Below are 25,901 nucleotides of genomic sequence, written 5' to 3'. Positions count from 1 at the left end.
CATGATAAACATCGGCTTTCGATTAAATTAAAAATCATCAAAATCGCTACACCCAGTAAAAAGTTATGCGGATTTTCGAGGGTTTCCCTCGATTTCTCTGTGATCCCATCACCGAATCCTGCTTTTTCGATAATGGTTTTGCTATATTATAAGGGTTTTTTGCCTCATCACAGAGTTATTTCTTGGTTTAGTGTTCGAAATAAGGAATCACTTATATTAGTTTCGTAGTTTTAGCATTTTATGATTGCATTTACTTGTTATATTATTATTACATAATTAGGTAATTCTTATATTGTCGAAATAACAAAAATTTCTTCTGCTTTAAAGCCGAATTTAGTGGACGTGATATTGTCGAGCAATTTATTTGGACTTCGTACCATTTAAGTACTGCAATCGTATTTATCGAGCCATGTCATCACATAACTAAACAGGTAAAATTATACGAACCATAAATCCTATCAAACGTGGTATGGGACGTCCTCCGGCCCGTTGGACCGACGATCTACGTAAGATTGTCGGTGTAGGGTGGATGACGTTTGCGAAAAACTGGGGTGCCTGGCACGAACCTGGGGAGGCCTATATCCAGCAGTGGACTGCGATAGGCTGAAGTGATAAATAATGTAGATTTTTCGGAGATAGGTGGCGATAATATAAGAGCTTAGAGAATACCTAAAGCCTGTTCGGATTATTCATATAAAGCTAAGTCTATTTCTACTTGAGAACTTTAAATACAGTAGATAAAGCTAATGAACAAACTACCTTTTGATTATTTAACCGTCTTTAATTTATGTGGCTATTGAGTTTTGAATTAATTATAAACGTAATTAGTTTTTCTCTCTTAAAAGAACATCAATATAATATGGTTTTCTCCCGTTTTATCAAGCTGATGCCTAAAATAAATTAAATAGAATAATTTGAATAAAAACTTACCCAAAATAACATACTCCCGATAGATAGATATTAATGTTGAAAAAAAATTACAACTATAATTTTTTTTTCAAGATCTCTCGATTACGGACTAATTTGGCATGTCTGATCCACGAAATGACACCTGTGGGGAAACCAATTGAATTGGAACTGGACTTGATGTCCAAACAACTGATTCTGAATGAACCTCAGATATCGCCACTACGGGTTTACACACTGGAGCGGCCACTTATCACAAAAGTATTTGATTTATTGTAATTTTTAATGATTTATAGATAATCTGCTCATTCCAATAAGAAAGTGAGAACACGATATTATTTTTCGTTTTCAAACTTCTATACACAACATTGCATCAGCCAATATTTTGTTCGAAATCAGAAACAGTCTGACTGAGAAAGTACCTTAACCTCAAGGAAGAGCACTGTAAAATAATAATACTGTTCTCAAATTTTCCGAGTTCATGTCTTATGCAAGCCAATCAGAGCTCTTGGGAATGTGCTGTATTTTCAGCGACGGTAGGGCGACCAAATGATTGTAATGTTCCCTGTGTCCTTGTTGTCCATAGTACTTACCATGGGACAGTTCGTACGCTTGTTTACATAAAATTATAATATTTTTAAAAATGTAGAAATTCGAATACGGATGAGATGTATTCGACACTAAGTAGTCTTTTTCAAAAATATATTTACTTTAATTTTTCAGGCAATTACATTCATAACAACCTACATAGTAGTAGTTTTACAAAATGTGAAGAAATAGACGTGAACTAAATGACTGTCGTATATCTGGAATATTTTTAATTATTGTTTATTATTATATTTTTAACAAAAATATTGGGTACGGCTTTATTACATAAATTGCAGGCTAACTTGTAGTGATGTATATACGCTAAAATTATGATGCACATCGTATTAGCCCTTTTTTAAATAAGTTTATACGTACAAAAAAAGACGAGTGTGCTTTAGACAACACGGCAAAAGTAAAAAAATTTAAGACACGTTAGCGAAGCGGTCACAGCACTGACTATTGCACTAGATGTAGCGTGTAAGATCCCCGTACATGACAAACATTTATATTGACCATATAGATGTTGTCATGGTCTGAGCGTTTGTGCTTGTGTATTGTGTGTGTTTCTGGACGTCCGACACAGGAGAAAATCCTACTGAGGGCCGTTGAGTGTTAAGCATTTATTTATTTATTTCTGCACATTAGGCCTAAAAGTATAATTTGCAAAATATACACAGTCTGGCCATAAATACTGTTACAATTATAAATAAACAAAATATTACAATTGAATTTGGAATGCGTCATTTTTATATGATTGTTCATTGTGTTTTCTCATTTTCGAGCCAATATATTGTTAAATAGTTTGTGATATGAAATGGGTGATAAAGACCCGAATCGCATTACACAAAGTAGGTAACTTTCGACTTGGGTGATGGTTTGGTGGGGCGTGAGCTATAAAGGAGTAAATGAGCCAAATTTTTGTGAAAAAGGTATTAAAACATCGGCAGAAGTGTATCAAGATACCACCATTCTTGAGAAGGTAGTAAAGCCCAATAACAACGCCCTGTTCGATAATCAAGAATGGTGCTATCAGCAAGACTTAGCGCCGGGTCATAAAGATCGATCCACCCAATCTTGGTTATAAACCAACGTTCCTGACTTCATCAGAGCTGAAGACTAACCGTCATCTAGTCCTGATCTTAATCCGCTGGATTATGATATGTTCAGTTTTATAGAGTATCATCATCATCACTTCAGCCTGATACAGTCCACTGCTGGACATAGGCCTCCACAAGTTCATGCCAAAAATGGTGTGAACTCATGTGTTTTACCCACAGTCACTACGCTGGCCTGCCCAGCCAGGGTTGGTGACCGCAGGGTTGGCTTTGTCGCAAGAAAGACTCTGTTGCTCGTCTTCGGCCTGTGTATTTCAAAGCCAGCAGTTGGAAGTTATTCCGCCACCGGTCGGCTTTATAAGTTCCAAGGTGGTAGTGGAACTGTGTTATCCCTTAGTCGCCTCTTACGACATCAACGGGTTGGCTATATTCTTACTGCCGTAATCACACAGCATTTATGGCGTATGAATGCTATGGCTTGTTAGAAATTCCATGATAACTTGGAGTCCCTAAAACAATCCATACGATTGCGCTTCAGCCTGTAACATCCCACTACTGAGCACAAGCCTCTTTCCCCATGTACGAGACGGATCAGAGCTTAATCTACCACGCTGCTCCAATGCGGGTTGGTGGATATATACTACTACTATGAGTAACGATCGCTATCAGGTGTACACGATAACAACCGGGACCGACGGCTTAACGTACTCTCCGAGGCACGTTGGAGAGCCCCATAAGGACTGCACAAACATCCATACGATTATTACGATTATGTACGATTACAAAAAAAAAACATCCATACGAAGTGCAGTGAAGAATTTTCCCATGAAAAGAGTACGTGTTTCTATTGATATAACTGACCTCAACGTTTAAAGTACTGTTTTGCAGCCAATGAAAACCACTTCGAATAAGCTTTATATATTTTTAATGGTTTGATACTCGTAAAATGAGGAAAATTAACACACTGTAGATAGAAAAAAATATTTGCAACAATATTTTGGACCAGACTATGTATAATAGAATAAAAGTTAAATTAGTATAATTTAAAATAAAATAAAAATATGATAATGTAACCAAAGGTAATCAAAGTGTATCATTGCAAAAACAATTTCAATATAATTATTATGATGTGATAATTTATATTTAGTAAAGAAATTACTTATTAAGTAATGTTTATTCTTTTGTTTTTGCCTTTTCACAGGAGTTTAAGCCGGCACAATATTCATAGACAAGATATTTTTAGTTATATAATATATGTGTTTGTTATATAAAATATTGTGTACTTTATTTTGTCATTACCTATTTTTTAGATTTAATTTGTCATAAATTTTCACTGGATGTACCGATTTTGATGATTCTGTAGCAATACCAGGTTGGTTCATTAAAATTTAACCGAGCTAACTATGAGACTAAATTGAATCTCACAGGGACGTGAGATCTTGTTACCCTGGAGCGGAATGAATATCTAAAATTTATTTTAATAAGGGCTCCAAGACATTACTCCGACAAGCGAATGATGTATTTAGAATAAAACACAAGACAGTTTCACTAATTATGTATTATTACAGCAGAAACCGTTGGTTACAGCAGAAACACTACATTAGTAATTTACTCTGATTCATGATACACAATTAATTCAATATAAGAAGATAGTCTTAAATTGATGTAGTTTAGAACAGCAATTACACACTATCAAACATAGTCCGCCAACCCGCATTGGAGCAGCGTGGTGGATTAGACTCTGATCCTTCTCCTATATGGGGAAAGAGGCCCATGCCCAGCAGTGGGATATACTTCGAAATACTTGGTGTTGAAAGATTAATAAATAATTGTGTTTGCTCGCAAACGAAAAAAAAACCGACTTCAATTACATCGACAAGTAATACAACGTAGATCGACGAAAAATAGTCAAGCAACTACGCGTTATCAAAGATTACTCAAAAAGTAGTTATCAAATCTCGATAAAATTTATATTTGACCACATGATAAACATCAGCTTTCGATTAAATTAAAAATTATCAAAATCGGTACACCCAGTAAAAAGTTATTACGGATTTTCGAGAGTTTCCCTTGATTTCTCTGGGATTCCATCATCAGATCCTAGTTTCCTTATCACGGTACCAAACTAGAGATATCTTCTTTCCAACAAAAAAAGAATTATCAAAATCGGTACATCCAGTAGAAAGTTATGCGGTATAATACAACGTAGGTCGACGAAAAAAGCGTCAAGTAAAAACGCATTATTAGATATAACTCGAAAAGTAGTTGTTAGATATCAAATAAATTTAAATGGGACCAATTGGCACACACCACCTTTCGATTAAACCAAAATTTGTCGAAATCGGTCCACCCGGTCAAAAGTTCTGATGTAACATACATAAAAAAAAAAAAAAAAAAAAAAATACAGTCGAATTGAGAACCTCCTCCTTTTTTGGAAGTCGGTTAAAAATTGTATTCATTATTTCTTTTCTTTTATATTTGTAAAGGATTCAATGTAACTTATAGATAGACCAAGCAAAACAGCTCGTTCGAAGTTCAACTGTTCGAGTAACAAAGTTCGAAAATCAATTGATTTCTATTTTTTTTTTTTTAATTTATTTGAAAAGAGAACGATGTTTTTAGCCACCCATACTTTTTAAGCCACCCATGTGTTTATGAAAGTTTTTTTAAAAATGAGATTAAAAGACAAAGCGTATTATTCGGTACAGGATTACATAGTTGATAAAGATGTGTGGACTTAATGACGCTGTATTTTATGCAACATGTTTCTAATTTTGTTCTAAAACACAGTTTATATATTATTATCAAAAGAGTAACTGCGGAGTTTCTTGTCGATTCTTCTCTGCAGAAACTATATTCCGAATCGATGGTAGTCTTACTTTTACAAAAATAAAAAACACATTAAAATTTTAATTTGTAACACGACGATTCGAATTCTCTTGGGGCCTTTTTGAATAAAGTTATTTTTGATTTTAGTTTTGGTTTTCACTACGATTATATGACATACATGTACAATATGGGTATATTTTTACGTAACATAAAGGAAATTAATTTAGTTAAAAACTACCATAATAATAACTTACTTAACTAACAGCCGGTCTTGCTTTTTTAACAGCGGGTTAGCTTACTAAAGGTGATAGAGTTATGACACAATTTCTAAGAATTTTACATAAAAAAGCAGCAGAAATCAATTCTAATAATTATTATCAAAGCCAAATCTTACTAGCAGTCTCTCAGATAGGCAAATCAAAGATTGATTGATTATTCAAACCAACTACTTGGCTATAAAATTAACAAAAAAATTGCACTATCTGTTTTTAACTTTAGGCATTAAACTGTACGTTTTTTTTGTGTTTAGTAAAAACCTTTTGAGTAAACCACGTCTAAACTTGTCTTTTAAAACATAAAAAAATGACTAATAGATGGCGCTGTTGAAGAGTTTAATGATTTCGTTTATTTGAAACAATAAAAAAAATTATATAACCAGTTATCAAAAACCTTAACTATAAGAAATGATATTGTAAGATACATAACCAGTATTGTAACCAGTATACGTGGCTCTTAATCGAAAATTTACCTTGCAAGTTCCTGTTAGATAAGAATTTCCCTGTAGCCGAGGTATTAGAAACTTATCTTTAGTTTGACTGTAAGAGTACGCACCAAAAGACAATCTGTATGTATTTTCTAATCCATATGACAACTACTTAGCAGTGATAAGCTTTAATTTTTATCCACAATGACAGATGTGTCGGTTAAAAGTAACCTAAGTTACTCCTTACTACATCAGCAATCTACAAGTCCCGTCAAAATCAGTCTAGCCGTTTCGGAGATTAGCCGGCACAAACAGACAGACAGAAACATAAAAAAATTGTAAAAAAAATATTATTTTGGTATATACCGTGTATACATCCATACGCATTTATTGAAAAGCGGTTACTTTTAATATTACAAATAGACACTCAAACTTTATTTAATTGTATAGATATAGATAAATACGGCATGAATCGTTGGTACATACTACGAATGAGGTGATCTATTTGGTAACATCCGCATCGAAGTAGGTACCACAGAGCCCTTCCCCCCACCTTTAATCCAATAATTCATGAAATAATTCTTGACCTTCCTATTTACAAGTTGTATATCAAAAAGGAATTACCTTATCAGTCATGTAATCCTAATATCATGTTCAATAAAAAATTCTTTCGTTTTTTTTTTTCTAATAGATAGATTTTTAGGCTCAAGATCCACGACAGCGTTTCGCACGCTGTAGTCGCGGTGACTAGACACACCAACACCTGTGTCTATTACACCGACGACCGTGACGACGCAATTGGTCGCTTTGTGGCGAGGGCAGCGGAGATGACGGACAAGAAAATCCTTGAGCATAGTCTCAAGATGGCCATTCACCATAGAGATGCTGCCGTCATTGAGAATGTGCTCAAAATGTTGAAAAATGTAGAGGTGTGAAGACATTATTGTATTGTAAGTATAAATTATGCGTAGATAAAAGTGTAAAGTAAGTAATATAAATAATAAAATTGAATGTAATAGTATAGGAATAGGATAATGTAATTGTAATGATAAGGCTTTATATATTTACTTAATAAGATAGGATTAGTCATATAATATATTAATAAAAAAAAATTAAAAAAAAAAAATTAAATTTAAATGGACAAAACGATTCCTAACCACAAAAAAAAAAAAAGTACCTAACTACTAACAATAACATAGGTTAAGTGTACATTGTAAGTAGCAAATAAGTGTACATATATTGTAGTTAGAAAATAAGTGTACATATATTTTAGTTAGCAAATAAGTGTAAATATAATAAAAATAATTAGTATATAAGAATATAAAATAAGCAATATGTAGAATAGTCTTGGTCAGTGGACTCGCGTCGACTTTTAGAAATTTGAAATTTTAAGACTAGTTATTAAGGCTTCTAGATTCTAAGTTGCGGTGAAGTACCGATGCATGTTAAAAAAAAAATAATAATAACAATATATGGAATAACAAAAGCAGGGGCATAATAAGCCTGTGGATATATCATATAACTAAAAAAAAAAAAAAAAAAAAAAAAAAAAAAAATAGATAGATTTAGATTATTTCACTAAGCAAAATAGTAAAAAAATATAGTATACTAATAAATGTAGTAGTTTAAATAAATAATTATATTTGCTCGCAAACGAAAAAAAAAATGACTTCAATTACATCGACAAGTAATAAAACGTAGGCAGACGAAAAATAGTCAAGTAAATACGCGTTATCAAAGATTATTCAAAAAAGTTGTTATCAGATCTCAATGAAATTTAAATGTGACCACATGATAAACATCAGCTTTCGATCAAATTAAAAATCATCAAAATCGGTACACCCAGTAAAAAGTTATGCGGTATAATACAGCGTAGATCGACGAAAAAATAATCAAGTAAAAACGCAATATTAGATATAGCTCGAAAAATAATTGTTAGATATCAAATAAATTTAAGTGGGACCAAATGACACACACCATCTTTCAATTAAAAAAAAAATCGTCGAAATCGGTCGACCCAGTCAATAAGTTCTGAAGTAACATACATAAAAAAATACAGTCGAATTGGGAACCTCCTCCTTTTTTGGAAGTCGGTTAAAACACCACAGTTTGAATAAACATAAATGATGGACGATTAGAGCCAGGTGCTCGATAAAACTATAAGTAGAGCGCGGTCAGCTAAAATTTTATCCACAAAATATGATGCATGATCACAACTGTTTTAGTGTACTAATATTACCTTTATGCCTCACACAATACCTTTTCCAATACCTTTTTATGAGTATAACGGCAACCAGCCATTCAAACCTGAGGTAGATATGCTCCGCGAGATTCGGAGACTATCCTAAAAAGGTTAATTGATGGTACCTGATAATTAGTTACCGACAAAGCAAACTTAGAAATTGTCGCAGACTTCCACTCTCTAGACGTGAGTGAGTTCGAGAAATTAATATAATTTTACTGACAATACATCATCTTAAAAATGTTAGACTTAGACAAACAAACTATAAAACCTCTTTAGGAAAGTCTTTAAGGTTTGGTTTTTATTTAATTTTCTTTTTCCATATAAATTGTCATAGATTGATTGATACTACTAAACAAGAATTGTCAATACTTCGTCCTGAACAATATCTCCCCTTCTCTCACTGCAAGAGACAAAACATTTGCGGTACCCTTTTTTAACTAATTTTTTATTGAGAAATGTCTATTTATTTTAGAAGTCTCAACTGTAATATAAAATTGAGGTAAATACGCCTAATTTTTTTTTTTGTAATTATACAGAAATACATCCATGTAATAATATATTATACTAGGAATTATTGCTTGTGATTTTTGAATCGGAATGACTTAGCACGATTGCTATAATGATACCTTAAACCATGTTTTTCAAATTACCTTATAATTGCATAATTATACATTTAGATCTCCAATGATGGTTCATGCAAAAATTTAAGGAATTTCTTACAACGTAACTTAGAACATTTGCTTGAATAAAATTGAAAATCCTTTCGGAAAAAGCACTATAAAATATAAAATAAAGTTTTCTTCTCGCTAGTGACTTTGACCACTGCACCAACATATTTTTAAATTCCGGACTTTTATAAAAAAAATCGGTGTCACAGATACGTCAAGAGCTACGAACTTCTCGAATTCTCTGCTTCTTAATTCGAGAGATTTTTGTATTCCTACTATTACTTAATACGATCCCAATATTTATTTTTGTTTAACTTTTCAATCACAGTGCACTGTTAAACTGTTCATTGTTTTTGCTGCACTGTTTATCACATAAATTGTATCTTTTTTTTCTTCTGTAAATAAATAAATAAATAATCGTTAATAAGACAAATTTTATATATCCAATCTTGTTCAAATACAGCTAGCCGTTTAAATTTCAATTCATTTATTAATGAAGTTAGTATAATTCATTAATTTTAGTTATAAGAGTGAAATTTTTACATAAATAGAAATAGACATTAAATTTATAATATACATATTTATATATATTACTTGACTGTCTCTCGTTTGTATCTAACCTGTCTAAATAATCTGATACATAAATTGCTAGATAACGTTTTGGTGAGAGATAATATAATAGAGTATAATAAATTCCTGATCAGTTCCTCCCCAGACACCGTTAACTGTGTTTATTTTTAAGTCAAACCTTCAGTGTGTGTTTAAATTATTATTATTTATAATACTGGTGAAGTTGTTATTAGTATTCTAAGGTAATTCTACAAACTATTTTGAAAAAAAACAGCGCATTAAACTCACAAGTCTTTATTAATAATATTGTCTTGAACTGAATAATACACTTTAGCTATTAAATTATTTTAGTATAAACTTTAAATATCATCATCATCATCATCACAACAGCCTTTCGCAGTCCTCTACTAGACATAGGCCTCCACAAGTGTGTTTTGCCCATAGTCACCACGCTGGGCAGATGGGTTGGTGACCGCAGGGCTGGCTTTGTCGCACCGAAGACGCTGCTGTCCGTCTTCGGCCTGTGTATTTCAAAGCCAGCAGTTGGATGGTTATCCCGCCATCGGTCGGCTTTTTAAATTCCAAGGTGGTAGTGGATTTTATCCCTTAGTCACCTCTTACGACACCTACGGGAAGAGAGGGGGTGGCTATATTCTTTGAAGCCGTGACCACACAGCATTTACAGCAACTAAATATATTTTCAGCTAATTTTAAAAACTTTGTGAGATTTTGTTTATTTGATTAAGTATGATCATGGATAAAATTGTATAAATTGGCTAACTAATCTATGTATGATAATTAGGAGACTGCTTAGCATAGTACTTCTTCTACATGAAGAAAGAGGCCTATGCCCAGCTGTGGGATGTCACAGGCTGAATAAATTGTTGTCGTTATTCGTACTAATTTATTTTTGTGTTACACATTAATTGGCTAGAGCACCGACACGGTAAGTGAGATGCAGGTTCGCTCCCCGTTGGAACGGTCGATTTTTGATATGATATTTAAAAAAAATTGTCGTTATTTTAAAAAAAAATATTGTTTTCATTTTTTGATTTCAAATTGTAAAATATTTTTTGTCGTTACAGACAATGTTGCAATGGACGATACTTATCGTGTACATTATATCATCGATGTTTGTAACACATGCATACAAAATATTAGTCGTCAGTCCAATACCAGGCAAGAGTCATGCGATATTAGGTCAAGCTCTAGTTAATCATTTAGCTCAAGCTGGACATGAGGTAATTGAAAACATGGATGATATGTCACGTATAATATTTACTTTAGAATTAATAGATATATTCGTAATATGAACAGAATACAATTCCGAAACACCGACTTCAATTACATCAACCAGTAATAAAACTTAGATAATATACGCATTATTAAAGATAACTCAAAAAGTACATGACAGACGTCAATTAAATCTAAACAGAACCGTATGACAAGCACCACCTTTTGATTAAAAAAAGAATCATCGAAATCGGTCTACCCAGTACAAAGTTATGACGAAACACACATAAAAAATATATATAATCGAATGGAAATCCTCCTCCTTTTTTGAAATTGGTTAAAAATAAGAAAAAACTATACGAGAAACTCCTTATTATTTCGAAGTCAGTTAAGTAGTTCTACTTTATACTTATACCTTTAACCATCTTATTTTTTTTAAGGTGACATATATAGTATCCCTTGTCCCTGACAAAGCTCCACCAGGAGTAACAATAATTAACTTAAGTGAAAATAAAAAACAAGATGGTATGTATTAATTATTTACAAATTGCTTAGTTAAAAAAATATTTTAGTGTTTATTAGAAAATGAATTGCTATTACCTACTTTTAGCAATATCTAAATTATTCTAGTGCTGAAATAAACAAAAACATATAAATTCAATTATTGTAATACCTTTTGTAGGACTCGTTACTAACTTTTACGTAATAAATAACGAATTTTGTAAAATATTAAAATTGTTAAAAATCTTTAATTCAAATTTTTAAATTTATACTCGTAGGTCGTATAGCGTCGTTATAATAGCGTTATAAAAACCTAATAATAGTTAATAAATAATCTGAGATTGTTCAGTTGTAGTTTTAATCTAAGTAATTATGACACAATGTTTTAAGTCATAGAAAAACATAGTGATATATTGCGCTGGTATTTTTAAAGCGAAACTTTTATTCTATCGCCCAAAAAATTTTCGTTCATCTATCGCATGTTTTTTTTATGTCACTAGGTACCGCAATGCAATTACCGTAGCTTATAGACGCCTGCAACACCAGAAGCATCGCAAGCGCGTTACCGACCCAATCCCCAATCCCCCCAGGAGCTCTAGTCACCTTACTTACCAACAGGAACACAATACTGCTTGAAAACAGTATTATTTTGCTGTGATCTTCTCTAAGGTCGAGGTACTACCCCAGTCGGGCTGTTCCATATTTTGAGCAGGAAATTCCTACTGTGCCCTACCTCAGTTATGTTATGTTGCACCGTGTCGCGTTAAGACCAATAATTATGGCAGTGCCCATTGCTCTCGCGTCAATCTCTTCGTGCAAGTGCTCCGCGGTATTTGTGTGTATATGTGTATTAATGTAAAAAATTATTCACTAAAAAGTTTCACTTATATTGTGGTTTCGCAAAACCACACAACTCTTTTTTATTTTCGTTTCGTATAAATCTTATGTTTATTTGTAAAAATTATATGAATTTATTAAAAATACACCAAAACAAATTGTGATTACCTAAGATCTAACAATATTCGTACTTCATTTCCAAAAACCTTACTCTTCTTATAGAGACTCCGCTGAACATTAAATCAGTTATGGATAATGAATTCAATTCTAACTTCGTTTCCTTCCTGCCGTTGTTAATGAATATTAGTCAAACTACTGTTGAAAATCCTAAAGTTCAAAAACTAATGTCAGACAAAAACCAACATTTTGACCTTGTTATTGCAGAATGGATGTTTAATGAAGTATACGTTGGGTAAGACATTCTTTTTCTAAAATAAAATAAAAAATTTAAAATCAACAATAAGTTTAACTCTTCGGTTATAAAATTAAAATTAAGTGTGTGTGCTTAAGACTACACAGCAGAAGTAAAAACTTCATTGGCAATCGCAATCCAGCGATAAGTCCCGAGTTCACCCGATTGAGTACACTCGGCGGTACCGAGTTCACCCGAGCGAGAAAGATACAAACAGCTGCTATTCGCTGCTGAACGATGAAAGGGTCAATCGGGTGAACTCGGGACTTATCGCTCGGGTACACTCGGCGGTCCCGAGTTCACCCGATCGAGCCTTTCACCTCACAGCGTAACGGATCAGCGTAACTTATTACCTACGAAAAAATGTGTGTGCGGTACGCCAAAAGAAGTTTTCACTTCAAAAAGCTATAATAATTAATTTTATTAAAAAAAAAATTAAAGATTAACTATTCTTCTATGAACACATACTTTTCCATGAAATGTTCTAGTATAATAGCATATTCACACATTACCATTTGTTTTAAAACTTATTTTTCAGATTTTCAGCCGTATTCAACTGTCCATTAATTTGGTTGTCATCGGTAGAACCTCACTGGATGGTTTTACAATTAATCGATGAAATTCCTAATCCTGCATACAACGTTGACATAATGTCTCGTAACGCTCCTCCACTGTCCTTTGCACAAAGGGTTTGGGAACTATGTGTTCTTATTTTGGGCAAGCTCATTCAAGTATTGTATGTAGAGTTTAATATTTTTATACTGGCAAAGACAAAATATATCATCAATGTTTTCTCTATTAACAGTGGTCAAAATCTCTTTCATATTATCGTATCTATTACTGCAAGTGTAATTGATAGTAACAGTGATAAATTTCAGTCGACTTTGTAGAGTTGGAATATTGTTGTATATATTAAATCTACGAAGTTCCATTAGCTGCAATAAGCAAGGACATATCTTAAATAGTAACCTATCCTAGAAACCTTTTTATAAAATTAATTCTAACACATAATAATAAAAAAATCTCTGAAATATACAAATACACATGTATAATCATTCTATTATAGTTACACATCTGGTTTTGAAAAAGAAATTTATGAAAATCTTTTCGTACCTCATATCCGCAACCGAGGTCACAATGTAGTACCATTCGATGTTGTGAGAAATAACGCTTCACTAATTTTAAGTAATTCGCATATTTCAATGGGTATTGCTACCAGACTACCTCCGAATTTTATACCTATTGGTGGGTATCACATAGATCCTGTTATCAAAACATTACCAGAGGTAATTTTTTTTTATAATTCGTCATTAAAATTCCAAAACTATTAATATATTTTATAACCCCTATAATTTGTTATTCTATTTTGCAGAATATATTGAAAATTATGGATAACTCAAAATACGGAGTCATTTACTTTAGCATGGGAACTAATTTAAAAAGTGCACACTTTCCAAATGAAGTGAAACAGGCCTTACTGAAAGTATTTAGTGAATTAAAACAGACGGTCTTATGGAAATTCGAAGAAAACATACCTAATTTACCGAGAAATGTTCATATTCTAGAATGGGCGCCGCAACAGAGTATTTTAGGTAACAACCCAACATCTTTATTTGCAAAAGAGTACAATTAAACGAAAAAGAAAATGTTAACACAAGTACCAATCTTAAAAAAAAAATAAGGTTATTTGCGAGAACTTAGACTTAATAAAACATTAATTTCCAGAACACAAAAATTGTATTCTCTTTATAACGCATGGTGGTCTTCTTTCGACCACCGAAGCAATTCATTTCAAAGTTCCTATTATTGGTATACCAGTATTCGCTGATCAGTTTATTAATATAGACAGAGCCGTAAAGAAAGGGTTTGCTAAAAAAGTTGAGCTGACATATTCAATGGCTGATCATTTGAATATAACAATTCAAGAAATGCTGAGTGATCAAAGGTTAGTATAATAGAGATTGCTTTTACAATGCGTACAACAAAGATTGGGAACTAGTGGGCCAAAATGTAGTTAGCAGATATGGTTTGAAAAATTGGTCATATTGTTTTATTTTAAAATATAAAAAATCAGCTCAGTTCTGAATCTGGAAGCAGAGAAAAATGAGAAAGACAGTTTTTGTCAATTTGAGTATCGATTCAACAAGAAAAGGTTTCAAAATGAAAAGGTTTGCAACTTTTTTTTTAACTCAAAGTATTTAGATGCACAAATAAAGTTGTAAACAATAAAATGCATTTAAATAGAGTTACTTACATTAAAAATTATTATCGATTTCGTATTGATTTAATATAAATCATATTTTTAATGACAACTTTGACAGCTGACTGATATTGATACTACCCGTTTATTTTCTGCACTGGCCACTACGCCATCTCCCTTGTCCCGTTACTATTTTTGTGTTTACTGTTTATCGATGCGTTCTGATTCCATTCCTAATATTTATTAACGGTTTCAAGTTCTTGATATCTGTTAAAATATTCTTTAATATAATATGCTTTATAGCAAAAATATAGAGAATTTTCAGCGAGGGATCAATAAACCTAGGTGCATTAATTGATACCATTTTCATTTCATTACATTTTGGCCCAAGAATTTGTGGAATATTTTTAATCTCCTTAGTATTTCAAAAGCAAATATTTAAGGTTACTTATTATTATTTCTTTAAATTTGTTATCCAATTGTTATTTTTTAATCATTTTATATATATATATAACGACTAAAATATTTTATATCATCCTAATCACCATGTATTATCATCACCATTATCGTTATCATCATTTCAGCCTAGGCCTGTACCTAGGCCTCGACAAGGTCGCGCCAAAAAATGGCGTGAACTCATGTGTTTTGCCCATAGTCACCACGCTGGGCAGGCGGGTTGGTGACTGCAGAGCTGACTTTGTCGCACCGAAGACGCTGCTGCCCGTCTTCAGCCTGTGTATTTCAAAGCCAGCATTTGGATGGATATCCCGCCATCGGTCGACTTTTTAAGTTCCAAGGTGGTAGTGGAACTGTGTTATCCCTTAGTCGCCTCTTACGACCTCCACGGGAAGAGAGGGGGGCGACTATATTCTTTAATGTCGTACCCACACAGCAGATCACCCTGTAAATCCAAAAATAATGAAAGATTTCTAATGATAAATAGTTAAAATTACGCATGACATTCAAGGCGATAAGATCAAAAACTAACCGGATAACATGCAATTATCGAACCGTTATCTTTTACTATGTTAAATACAACATTTTAAAATAATAAACAATTAATCTACAAACTATTTTCAGATACGCAGATAAAGTAAGGGAGTTATCAGGTATCTATCATGATAGAACCGTATCTCCTAGCAAAGAATTAGTACATTGGGTCGAACACGTTATTAAGACAGGAGGTGCGCGACATCTTCGTACTCCCGCATTTCTGATGCCCTGGTACCAGAAGATGTTTTTAGATCTAGTTTTATATCTATTAGCTACTATAATTTCTATCAAATACACATTCCGATATATATGTAGCTTAGTTACAAGTAAAAATTCAATAAGTGGTAAAAAGAAACGAAATTAGTACATAATTATAATTGTTATTAAATTTGAAACTGTTCGAAACTGTTTTATTTTTTTACCTGTTTCTTATTATAATCAGAAGCAATACACTCGTAATTCTTCAGAAAACATGTGTGATATAGATGATAAAGGCAAGAAAGGAAGAAAAACGATATACTTATATATATAAAAAAACGAGTGTGCTTTAGACCACACGACTCAAGTAAAACTTCTGCACAATAGGCCTGCACTGTGTCTTAGATATATGAAACGTAACAGGCTATGAGAGAAAGAAAATGTGTGCTCGCACCTCTCTTGCTCCGTTTGCCTCACCCGATCACAATTTTCGTAACGCTCTCGTCACGTATTCACCAGCTTAGGAAGTCAAGCGTGCGTAAAGAAATTTTACTTCAAAAATCATTATCTACAACCATATTAATCGATTGATTGAAAGATTTTTCAATTATGAAATTAAAACGCTATTTTTATTGTAATCTGCTTTGAAACATTCATTCTTCTTCTTCTTCTTGATTAATGGCTTTCAATAGTGCCAAATGAGCACAGATGATTTCGCCAATGTCACGTAGAATGGAGAATACACGAAGGAGATTGATCGGTGCGGTCGAGGTTACAACCTTCGTTAGTTTATTTAAAAAGTATATAGGAAATAGTAGTAGTTAGTATGACATAAAATATCTCTTCACCTAGAACAACACAAACATTAAAGTTAGTAAGGTATATTATATTATAGTACTATGATATGCTAAGACATTAACAAATATATAATTACACACACCTAACAAATATTTACTACTTTATTCTATTACGTTTCAAATCTTAATATATATAAATCTCGTGTCACAATGTTTGTCCTCAATGGACTCCTAAACCACTTAACCGATTATAATAAAATTCGCACACCATGTGCAGTTCGATCCAACTTAAAAGATAGGCTACATTTTATTTTGATATATTATGTTATTATTATATTTCAGGAAAAAATAAGGTGATACGAAGTTCGCCAGGTCAGCTAGTATTTAAATAAAAATTTACAAAATGGACTGAACGACAAGCATCAATAAACATTCAATATTTACAGGACGGGGGATTTTGCATCATTCGATGGTTTCCAACAGTGGTAAAGTAGAAAAAATGATTTCACCAATGTCACGTTGAAAGGAGAAGACGTTAATTAAAACTATGTATTTTCAATAAATTATTAAATATTAACTCAACTTCTCTTACTATTTGTGACCTTTTCCAGAGTAACATTTTAATTTAACCGAATACCAAAACTATGCAAAAGAGCTATCTAGGTTAACCATCACGTACTAGTTTGAAATAAATTGTCAAGAAGTTCACTTATTTTACTACAGATGACGCTAATACCGTAGTTTTCTAAAATTATCAAAAACGAAGTTGGAAAAAAATAAAAGCTAATTGAATACAATTGTACTTCAACTACAGAGGTATTGAACAATAAATAAATAAATAAAACTGGATACCTATGAGCATTGAGAATCTAAAATTAAACATGTGTTAGTCATGTCTAAAATTCACGAATCAAGATTTGCATGTGGTAAAATAGATTGTGACTTGTCCTCAAACTTTTGCATATTTGGTTGGCGACATAGAATTTAGCACCATCATAATTACGGCTGTATAATTTAAATGTTTTGGAACGTAGCAAGTATATTTAAATACTGCGCCTGTGTCTGATTTGAGGTTAAAAAACTCAATAACGCTCTATTATTCTGTTTATATCGTAAAAAAACATTATCATACATTCATTTCGATTAATATAAAAAAGTGTGTGTCAACTCCGGCGCACGACTGGAGTTTACTCCTTCAGATTGGCTGTCTAAATAGGAACTAAAAAGGCTTACTAGTCTAAGAAAAAAATAAAAGCATATCAAATGGTCAATAAACGAATCAAATAGTACCATCTATCGGCGTTATTAGAAAACGTCGAAGTAGTTCGTCGTAGAAAACTTCGATAGATGGTGTTACGAGGAACGTAACGGGGTCGTTTCGTAAATTTTACTACTCATATTTTTTTCATACCGGGGGCCTTATATGAAAATCGATTCTTAAAGAGTAAACTCCAAACAAGATTAGTAAAAAAAATAATCAAATAACGCAGTCTATCGGTCTATCGGAACCGTTATAAGAAAACATCGTAAAGCCTTCTGAGAGAAGATGGCGTTACGACAAACGTAAGAGGTCATTCAGTAGATTTTATTCCTCATATTTTTTTCATACTGGGGGTTTTATATGAAAATCGATTTTCAATGAGTAAACTCCAAAAAAAAAAACAAGATTTATTTATTTATTTATTTATACTTTATTGTACACCACAACTACATTTTAAACAATAAACACATTAAAAAAAAAAACATTTACAGACTGTGAAGTACAATGGGCGGACTTATGGCTATTTAGCCATTTCTTCCAGACAACCCAATTAAAGGAAGGAGAAATTTAATAGAATCTCGAGACAGGGTAGTAGTGGATAATCTATAATGCACTCAGCTAGATTAAAAATATTTTCTTTTAAATTTTTCTTTGGGCAATTTTTTCCTAAATATTTTAAGTTTTTTTTTTTTTTTTTTTATTATCTTTATTAGGGACTTTTATACATATGTACATGACAGTCCTATACTAAACTTATCTATTATAAAACTAACAATTTTAACATTTTTAAATAAACTAAATTATAATACTAAATTATTTATTACTAGATCTTAACTTAATACTACTAATTACAAACTCTAGTATAAATTTGGCACAATGGGAAGTTGGTTCAGACAAGATCTGATTGAACAAGCCGACTTCCAATAAATTCAGGCCTAACTTGGACACCAAGTCTCGTCTGCTCCGTTTGTAAAGGACGCAAAATATTATTTTAATAGTTATATTTTGTAGTTCAAATAAACAATTTTCTAGTTCTTGACTCGGATAGCACAACCATTTTTTATTAACATACTCTTTTCTTTTTATAAATTCATTATTTACATTTGTACCAGAGTCAAGTAGGTTTTGTCTGCAGTCTTTACATGATTTTACAATATTTTCCAGACATTTTTTTCAGGACCCAGCCACATACATAATTTCTTTGACCAGCATCTATTTGTTTATGCTGGTCAAATATATTATGACTAATTCCTATTTCTTCCTTGGGAACATCAGTTTTGTTTGTTTTCTTCTGTTAAAAAAATAGGCTTTGTAGACACCTATTTCCGTCTTGCTCACAGTGAGCTGTGCTAGAATGGGGTGAGTTATAATTATTCTATAGCAAAGCCTTTTAGGCTTACTTCTAATGTTCCCAAAAAAGTTTTCTATTGGGTCCTGATTTAAATTCCTGGTTAATAGTGCATCAAAACCAGATCTTTCATTTACATTTTTCCAAATTGCTTCCATACCTTCAATAGTTTTAATTAAATTATTTATCGTTGTGTCCATTTGTTATAAGTATTCTTTGACGGTTCGCAGGAAAGTGGACATAAGGTGCCAATCAAACCACTAATTGCAAATTCATGCGACGTTTCGATCCTTTATTGGACCATCATCAGGCATCTTTACATGTAGCAGTCAATAGACATCTCCTTATTAAAGTTCTTTCATTATGTAAGATTCCAAATCCAAATACATTATATATTATTTTTAAGTTATGTTTTAAGCTGTATTATATGAATTTTGAAAATTTATACTAAAACATTTAAATTTGACAGGTAACAATATGCACAATTTTAAGTTATTAAGTTTTTTGGTTTGTACAATTTCAAGGCATCAAATTCTCCGAACTTGACTATTGAACTGCATCTTTACATATATTTTTTTAATTTATAATTTCTTTCTTCCTATTTTAATTTTTTTTTCCACCCACATGTATTTTTCCTCAATGTTGTATATCATTTTTCATTATTAATCATTGCAATTGTTAAGTTTTAAAAAATTAGTCATTTCTTATAAAAATATGTCATTCAAAATTAGCTAGTTAAATTTTTTTTTTTTTACATTACAATTTCTATTTAATAATCATTACTTGTTCTATTTACATCATGTTCTCAAAATTTCTTCTATTAACGTGTCTCACATGTAGTAGAATCAATACATCTTGTATATCTTTATTTGTTAATATTAAATTACATCCTCTAATTAGTTTTAAATTTAATCTTTTGTTAACGGCCGAAAACATGTCACTCTACACGGATGTCAAAACTGTCAAAAAAAAAAATTAGTTTTAATTAAATTTTGTACAGATGGTATTGAGGTTTCAATCAACCGAATTTTGTCATTGTGTTTTTTTAATATTCTAAATTCAATTGTTTTTAAAATTATTTTAACATTTTGCCACATTTTGTGGTAAGGAGAGTATTTTTTTACTAGTCCTTTATATATTTTTCCATTAGGTATATTGGAATGTATTCCCATTCAGTGTATCAAAGACTTTATTTAATAATAAAGTTATTTTTACAAGATTTTTACATTCTCTTTGTAAAATACCTCTAACAGTTAAATGCTCAGTAGCTACAGCTACAGGATAACTAAAAATTTGTGTAGCTGTTTTGACTTTCATTTTATTAATTTTTTGTGTGTTGATATGTTCCTCAGTTAATTTATTTAAAAGTCTTAGCTCTCCAAGCGACTTATCAGCTTCATAAACTTTTTGGAAATACTCCCACATTACCATTTTCTCCTCATTTTCAATGGTGTACACCGTGTCCTTATTTAATAAATTGTTTCTTATACCTTTAATTAGGTGTGGCACATCATATATTGGTATAATACTTTTACCGTTGAGATAGATAGATGAGATGATGATAATGAGATGAGATAGATATTCTTTATTATTTTTTTACAAACAATGCTTGACTCTCTTTTATGAGTTCAGTTATTGCACCAACATTGACAGTGCTTTGGTCGCACACTGTGTTAAGTATTACCAGACCAGCTTTTTGGGTGCGTTTTATAATAGATTTTAAGTTGAATTTTATTTTACCTATTTGTAAAATAATATCTAATGGCTTGTTTATAATTTTTCTTGACACCTTTTACCACAAAGACTAGGACATGGCGATACTACACTGACTGGCGATATATTAATTTTATATAAAAGACGTTTCATCATCTTTGAACTGGGCAATGTGAAATATTTATTTAAAAGTGCATAACATTTCAGACTCTTCTTATATAATGATAAGGAAAGTACCTTTTCTTCATTAGAAAATCTTCCGCCTTTTAGCTTTTTCAGCATCTGCATTTGCATTTGTACAAAAAGTTGAGCCGATTTTGTCATATTTCTTGTCACTTTTTGAAATACAACAGTTTCGGACAACATTTCCGCATTGCGCAATCGTGTCTGAAAAGACTGTCCTTTCTTCCTTAAACGAGCTATTGTTGATCGAAGTTGATGGATGCTAGCATTCAGTGTTACAATGTTTTAAGATGCTTTTCCTTTAAATCCTGTAAAAGAATATTATTGACATGATTTAGTTCAGTGTGATTTAACATAAATGTGACATAAAATGTCAGATAACATATATGGCTAACATGTTTATAAATATATAATAAAAACGGAAGGAAATTAGCATAGAACTTTTTCTTTTTTTAATAAATTATATGCCAATTAATTGCTCCTTAATTGCTCCCCCATAATCCGCATTTACTCCAGATGTATCATTAATAGATAATTAATAATTAATTTTTTTAAATTGCACATTTGAGTAATTTAAAAGTTATATTAGTTTAAATTTTATATTGAGATTTTGCATGCTTGAACAACAAATATCCAAACACAAACTTGCTTACATTATTATTATGAGTTCATAATTAAGCAGAGAAACAAATTTTGAATGAAATAAACAAAACAATGTTCGACTTACTTTTAGGGGTTGTAATACAATAATTATGTTCAAACAGTATATGTTTGGAAATCTCTTTGTCATGTAATGTACATTTCAATCCTGGCAGTTGAGCTGGCTCCAACATATAAGAGGATTCAAGTTGTTCTGCAAAAAATATAAAAAAAAATGGGAAACATAACATTAATAAGTAGCTTTTTTTCTTGCAGCTTCACCCTCTTGGAATAAAAACGTATTAACTCCAAAAATAAACTCATAGGGTCGCTTTACTCTTATCCACATCAGATGTCCCAGATCTTCAAATTTGATTCTCTCAGCTTGTGTTGCCTAGACTTAATAGTTATATAACTATATAACAATAAAAGGTCCATTCAAGTCTATACAGTAGTTCAAAAGATTAGTGTGTACAAACAGACCATTTTTTTAGACTAATGTTCTCTTATTGGCTCTTAACCCACTCAATAGTTTTTATAAATATATTCCATGTACATAATGACTTTTTATACAGTTTTTATGACTATTCTTATTGGGTACACACCCAATAAGAATAGTCATAAAAACTGTAAATAAAAAAAAATAAGTGTAATAATAAAATTTTAAATAAATAAATATTATGATGATTTCAATTGGTCGGACTTCCTTACCTGTTGAGTTAAGCTGTATAGACTGTGTCTGTTGTACTGAAGTTGAAGTTTGTTCTAGTGCTTTTGGAACTGGCAATTGTCCTGATAATAAATACATATCCTTAATCACATATCTAATATTTAAAGAAAAATGTACTTCTCTTTATTTAAAAAGGTGTTTTATTCTATATGTTATAAACAAATGTATGTTAAGATAAAAATAATAATAATGTGAATAATCACTTCATAATGTGAATAAGTATTTGCAAATTTTATAAGTTAGTGATCTACTAAAGCAAGTGCCAATCATTTACATGATAATATACCAAAACCTTACCAGGTATGTGTAATGAAGGAATTGATTCTTTGCATATCCGATTATTTCTAGCTCTGTCCTTGTCAGTGAAATGAATATCACAAATTCTCTTATCTTTATAATATTCATAGTCGGAAGTTGATTCCAGTTTACCTCCAACAAGAGACACCCAAGATTGAAATATGTCAGCAAACTTAATGAAATTCGGGAATCTATGCATTGGAACATCTGCAAGTAAGAAAGTTAAGATAAGAGTTAAGATACTAGCCTTTATTTATTTGCAAATCAAATAAAGCTTAACATGGCGAAAACAGCTAAATAGTACAAAATTAGCTTAGTCTTTGCTTTCCTCTCATGAATATATTTGACAAAAATCTATATTAATATAAATCTAACTAACGGTGCAAATGCGAAAGAGAAATATCTTGCAACAAAATTATAGGTACTTACCGCTAGGTTCACAACCAAAAGCGCAACGTCTCGGCATATTTCAGTAATTTGAAAAAGTGTTCAACACTATACACTAAAAACGTCCCTATCACACACTGATCACCACAATTTCCAAACCAAATGATATTCAGCAAGCAAAGCGGAGGAGCACATGGCTCGACTCAACTCAACGCATTAACACAGCAGATATTCACAGGAAAAACAATATGGACATGAAACTACAACCAACTTGCGCCAGATGCAGCCGCCATAACCATATTTTTAAATGTTTAAAAATAACAACAATAGTTTATCAAACATTAAAATAATAAGTACTGTTTAAATAAAAAATCCACGACACACATGAGGTTACAGAGAATTACTCTTTGACGACAAAGAGTATATAAGTATAATAGTATAAGTGTTTGACGACACAAGTCAAATCGACTGACATGTCTGACATACGCCACTCAGAAATTAAATTGATGTACCTCCCTCTCCTACCAACAGATGGCGTGCACATACAATTTTATTTCTATATTAATACTGTTGTTTATTTTCGTCTTTTATTATAATAATAGGATGCTTATTTTTTCCATGGTCATTCCTATCAAAATTTGAAAATTTTCCATTTAATAATCGATTTAATCCCAGGCACCAACTGTATAAATCACCTTAATACAAAGATTGCAAATAAAATCAACCAAATCAACTCTATGTCTCTCACAAGTTATTATGCTTATTAAATTTAAATTTGGGAAAGTATTCCTCGTCAATCATCTGCTTGATGATTTGTAGTACTTCTCGAAATGTTTGTGGCATATACGAATGGAATTGTAAATACAATTGTTTCCTTTTTCTTGAATTGTATTGTCAAGTACAGATTTCTATTGGTTAAACTTCTCTGTATGAGGATATTCCCATTTGGGAAAGCGATGTAAAGGTCCTGAAAATTTTTTATATTAATAATATCTTTATACATAAAAGTGATACTAAAGATACATAATAACGAATTCTAAATGCAATGAAAGGAATAAAAAGAGTTAATTATTACGTCTATTTTATTAAGGTGATTTAAACTGTTTGCAAGGTATTTGTATCTTTGTTAGCAAAAAAATATTATTGGTTAGCTAGTAGTTGGGCAGCAAGCAACATATAGTCAGCAAATATTTCCAAATCAGTTTGCAATTTTTATTGTCTCTGAACAGTATATAGTTTTTTTTTTTTTGTACAGCCGAATATAAGCAATGAGTGACTCATGTTAATTTAAATTTTGGTAAGCACTCAAGAGACTAAGCAAAAATTTAATTTTGTGCTGGTAATATAAGCCTTAAAGATAATAATGCCTACTGAAATAGTAGGCCAAAAAATGCCTTAATGTGAAATTAAATTAGAACAAAAAAAATTCGAAAGAAAGGGATCCCTATTTTTATTTATATTGGGATAGTGTCATATACATAGCTTTATTTTTATAATCATCCCACCCACTTTTAACGAACAGTTGATTTTGAAAAAAAAACGCAATCTATTTTTATTGCTAACCAAAATTTAAATATGAATGTCAATCCTGCTGACCAAATAATTATTTTGCAGTATGAATGTTTATTTTGCAGATACATAATAAGACAAGCTGCCTGCTTATGTTTAAATTACTATCATTATGATTTTATAAAGAACAAAAATTGCAATTGTTACTAATTTACTAAACCAAAACGTAGAAAATAACACAATAAAATTAAAATCACAACGAACACCGAACAAACAGAAAGTCAGAAACAGATTAAGTATTAGTTACTACGGAATAATCGACCAAATGAATCGATTTTTTAAACCGATATATTGTACTGAATCATAGAGCAACACGGAGGGGAGTAGCCATTGCGTTTGTTACCGATACAAAACTGTCTGTCATTTTTTGCGGGGGGAAATTACACACATGCACACTTTATCTAATTCCCACACAAAAATAATCGTCTGTCACTACGAAACTCACACATACTAATTTAAAGTCACACTTACATTTTTCACACACACATAGATACATTTTGTGTCATTACAGTATAATGACACGCCGCAACTACACTGACAAGTTGCTTACAGCCATGGTTGTAACAACTGTCGATATGCATTATCGATAAATTCAAGTACTCGGTTAGAGAAATATGGTTTTTAAAGTGATACAAAGGTAAGATGTTATTATAAAAATAGACTTAATTTATTATATACTACAAATCAAACATCTTCATGTAAAATAAACGATTATAAAGAGTAAAGATTTGATTGTTTGTTTGTTAGCATTGAATAGGCTCCGAAACTACTGGACCGATTCAAAAAATTATTTCACCGTTGAGAAGCTACACTATCCTTAAGTGACATAGGTTATACTATATTTTCAAAAATATTAGGGATTTTCAAAAATTTTAGGAAGAAGAAGAAGAAGACGAAGAAGACGAAGAAGACGAAGAAGAAGAAGACGAAGAAGAAGAAAACGAAGAAGACGAAGAACACGAAGAAGAAGAAGAAGAAGACGAAGAAGAAGAAGGAGAAGAAGAAGAAGAAGAAGAAGAAGAAGACGAAGAAGAAGACA

General features: G+C 31.6%; 2 protein-coding genes across 2 annotated transcripts; one reads left to right on the top strand and one right to left on the bottom strand.

Moving 5' to 3' along the window:
- Positions 1 to 1,044: 1,044 nt before the first annotated feature.
- LOC123664230 (UDP-glucosyltransferase 2-like) lies at positions 1,045 to 16,140 on the top strand. Its single transcript, XM_045598824.1, has 9 exons — positions 1,045 to 1,167; positions 10,650 to 10,805; positions 11,238 to 11,322; positions 12,358 to 12,547; positions 13,086 to 13,283; positions 13,614 to 13,833; positions 13,920 to 14,139; positions 14,273 to 14,492; positions 15,828 to 16,140. The coding sequence occupies exons 1-9, from the start codon at positions 1,045 to 1,047 to the stop codon at positions 16,102 to 16,104; spliced, it is 1,689 nt and encodes a 562-aa protein (XP_045454780.1). The 3' UTR covers positions 16,105 to 16,140.
- A 3,822-nt stretch (positions 16,141 to 19,962) lies between these two features.
- Positions 19,963 to 23,107, bottom strand: LOC123664023. The gene is made up of 5 exons (XM_045598650.1): positions 22,907 to 23,107; positions 22,591 to 22,671; positions 21,968 to 22,093; positions 21,295 to 21,548; positions 19,963 to 20,303 (listed from the first exon to the last, which is right to left on the bottom strand). The coding sequence occupies exons 1-4, from the start codon at positions 23,103 to 23,105 to the stop codon at positions 21,526 to 21,528; spliced, it is 429 nt and encodes a 142-aa protein (XP_045454606.1). The 5' UTR covers positions 23,106 to 23,107; the 3' UTR covers positions 19,963 to 20,303; positions 21,295 to 21,525.
- Between the last annotated feature and the right edge of the window lie 2,794 nt (positions 23,108 to 25,901).

The sequence above is a fragment of the Melitaea cinxia genome, chromosome 21 (genome assembly GCF_905220565.1).
Source record: "Melitaea cinxia chromosome 21, ilMelCinx1.1, whole genome shotgun sequence".
NCBI classification, from domain to species: Eukaryota; Metazoa; Arthropoda; class Insecta; order Lepidoptera; family Nymphalidae; genus Melitaea; species Melitaea cinxia.
The sequence above is the reverse complement of the archived record's forward strand: the minus strand, read 5'-3'. Positions and strand labels throughout refer to the sequence as shown.